This window comes from Hyperoodon ampullatus (assembly GCF_949752795.1).
Source record: "Hyperoodon ampullatus genome assembly, chromosome: 19".
Taxonomy (NCBI): Eukaryota; Metazoa; Chordata; class Mammalia; order Artiodactyla; family Ziphiidae; genus Hyperoodon; species Hyperoodon ampullatus.
Window position 1 is genome coordinate 4,001,679 of NC_136932.1, and position 2,907 is coordinate 4,004,585.

The following is a 2,907-nucleotide window of genomic DNA, read 5'->3' on the forward strand; positions in this document are numbered from 1 at the left end:
GAATCAAAAAATGGAGAGGAGAAAACATCCCCTATTCCTTCTACATAAAGAAAACCATTATGAATCATCTGTCATATTTCTTTCTGGTCTTTCTAGAAAATGTAAACGTAGTTAAGACCATCAGGGTTTTTTTGTTGGTTTGGTTTTCGGTTTTTTTGGTCACGCCGCATGGCTTGTGGGATCTTAGTTCCCCAACCAGGGACTGAACCCAGGCCCTTGGGCCCTCAGCAGTGAAACCGTGGAGTCCTAACCACTGGACCGCCAGGCAATTCCCAAGACCATCAGTTTTTAAAAGGAGGTGACACGTTTGCCTGGGCTTAGGCCGGCTGCCCATCTAGCTTTTTGGACTGTGTACTGTGGCTATCGCACCCTCCTCCTCAGGACTTTCACAGCCCACGCCACGGAGTCCTGAGAACCAGACCACCAATCCCTCCAGGCCCAGAGATGTCTCCATGTCTCATTGCTCTGCCTGCTTTTTCATTGATCTTAATTCCTCCAGTCTATGCTCTCTTCTTCTTGTGGTGTCCAGGCAACTTCATCTGCCAGAACTTCGACTAGCTCAGGCGGCAACTTTGTGGAAATTAGTAAAAGGCTAGGCCACTTCTGGGTCACGACACATTATGTTGTCAGGGAAGAAGCCTGGATTTCAGACCCCTTGCCCCACTTCTTGTGGGGTATCCTTATGGAGGGTCCAGCCTGTGATAACCAGATCCCACATGTACCTCTTGGCCGCGCCAAACTTCCTTCCAAATATTCAGGTCCCCTTCAAACCCCTGTCCTTGTGGAAGCCGTATTGGGAAGCGGAGCCACCCCTCAACAATTACATTAGCATAAATGTAGTATTCAATAAAATTTATGCTAATTCCATTAGCATAAATTTATTTATTTATTTATTTATTTATTTTGCGGTACGCGGGCCTCTCACCGCCGTGGCCTCTCCCGTTGCGGAGCACAGGCTCCGGACGCGCAGGCTCAGCGGCCATGGCTCACGGGCCCAGCCGCTCCGTGGCACGTGGGATCCTCCCGGACCGGGGCACGAACCTGTGTCCCCTGCATCGGCAGGCGGACTCCCAACCACTGCGCCACCAGGGAAGCCCAGCATAAATTTTATTGAATACTTTGCAAAGCATGTCTACCTCGTGGGCAGGGATTAACGTTAGAGCTAAATGGTAGGGCTGAAAGGGATGGGTGAGGACACTGAGGTCCAGAGAAGTAACTTGCCAGAGGTCCCAAGGCTGGAACAGTCCTCGGGACTTCCCGCTCCCAGCCGGACATTTCTCCCCCTTAGAAAAACCCCGGCTGCTCATTTAGTCGTGGTGGTGACCACTGGGAAGTCCAAATTACTCTGAACATCACAAATCCTAGTTCATTTCGTAATGAATTCCAAGTAAACTGCACGGGGCGTTTCTGTCCGTCTGATACCAGCTGACCATCTGTCCACTCCCGGCAGCAGGGCCTGGAGGTATAGCAGGAACAGCATGGGGAGGTGGCCAAGGCCTGGCTGCTGTGTGACCGGGGCGAGCTGTTCCCTTTCCTGCAGCCCCAAGGGGCCTGGAGTGTCAAAGCTGCCTGGCAGTGGTGTTTGGTTGTCCCATTGTCCCCTCCGCCTGGCTCAGATGGCTTCGGCATGGATGTCTTCTTGGCCACCCCTTCCCCAGACCCCTCTCTCTCCTGATATACCCCAAAAGTACTGCGTCACCTACCTGAATCCTGGGTTCATTTGGCCCCAGGCTTCAATTCTTTCAAGCCCAGGCTATGAAAATAGCCCACGTTTGGGAGACTAGCAAGGGCTGCTCCGAGGCCCCCGCCCCTTCTCCCCACTGACCCCTTTCTCTACACCCCCTGCTCCTGCAGAAAGCCCCACCCTCGGGTCTGAGAGCACCATGACCGAAGTTGGTTGGTGGAAGCTGACTTTCCTCCGGAAAAAGAAATCCACTCCCAAGGTGCTGTATGAGATCCCTGACACCTACACCCAAACGGAGGGCGGCACAGAGCCCCCAGGGCCTGACGGCGGGGGCCCCAACGGCAACTTCAACGCCCGCCTGGAGAAGATCGTGGACAAGAGCACAAAGGGGAAGCACGTCAATGTCTCCAATTCGGGCCGCTTCAAAGAGAAGAAGAAAGTCCGAGCCACGCTGGCGGAGAACCCCAACCTCTTTGATGACAGGGAGGGCAAAGGACAGTGAAGGGGGCCAGGGAGGATGCTAGCACCTCCCCACTCCCTGCCGTCAGCCGGATCTGAGACGGGAGCTCGCCACGCTGGCCTCTTTGGCCACAGCTGAAGCCTCGGCGGCAGTTGATGCCTGCTGGCAGGAAACGTCTGGTTTTAGGTTTGTATTTATGTTCTCCAGCTTTCTGAAAGGCCTGAGAGATCCCAGGTCCTCCCGCCCTCCCCCACCACACACAAAGGCACTCCGGTTCAAGGATGAAAAGTCCCACTCAGGAAGGACGGCCCTCCTCGAGGAGGTGGAAGCACCAGCAGGGAGGTGGGCGTGAAAGGAACGGAACAGGGAGCTGGACAGACCTCACCCCCTCCTGGGGCACAGGGTCAGGGGTGAGTTTGAACTGCTGCTCCCTCTACTTTCTCTACCTGTGATTCTTCTCTGGATCGATTCTGAGAGTGCATTTTCCAGAAGCCACGTGATGCGGGGTGGCTTCCTGGAGCTGAGGCGGAGATGCTGAACTTGAGCTCACCTCCTAACTCAGGTGGGAAACTTCCTGGAACTTTGCCCCCAGGTGTGCAGGGGGAGGGCAACCCTGGCACTCCCTAGGGGGTGCTGCAGAAGGCCAGATTAGGGACCCCATGGGTTCCTGCACATACCCTCAAAGGAAAGCTACACTGCCCCCTGGGTCCAAACTCAGAAAGGGGGTGGGAGGCTCTGACAGGAGCCCTCCTCCCCCTACTAG

General features: G+C 55.0%; 1 protein-coding gene across 1 annotated transcript; it reads left to right on the forward strand.

Annotated features, from left to right (window-relative positions):
- Positions 1 to 1,883: 1,883 nt before the first annotated feature.
- PRR15L (proline rich 15 like) lies at positions 1,884 to 2,186 on the forward strand (the record flags this gene model as incomplete). The annotated part of the gene is made up of 1 exon (XM_079724925.1): positions 1,884 to 2,186. The coding sequence occupies one exon, from the start codon at positions 1,884 to 1,886 to the stop codon at positions 2,184 to 2,186; it is 303 nt and encodes a 100-aa protein (XP_079581051.1).
- Positions 2,187 to 2,907: the final 721 nt, after the last annotated feature.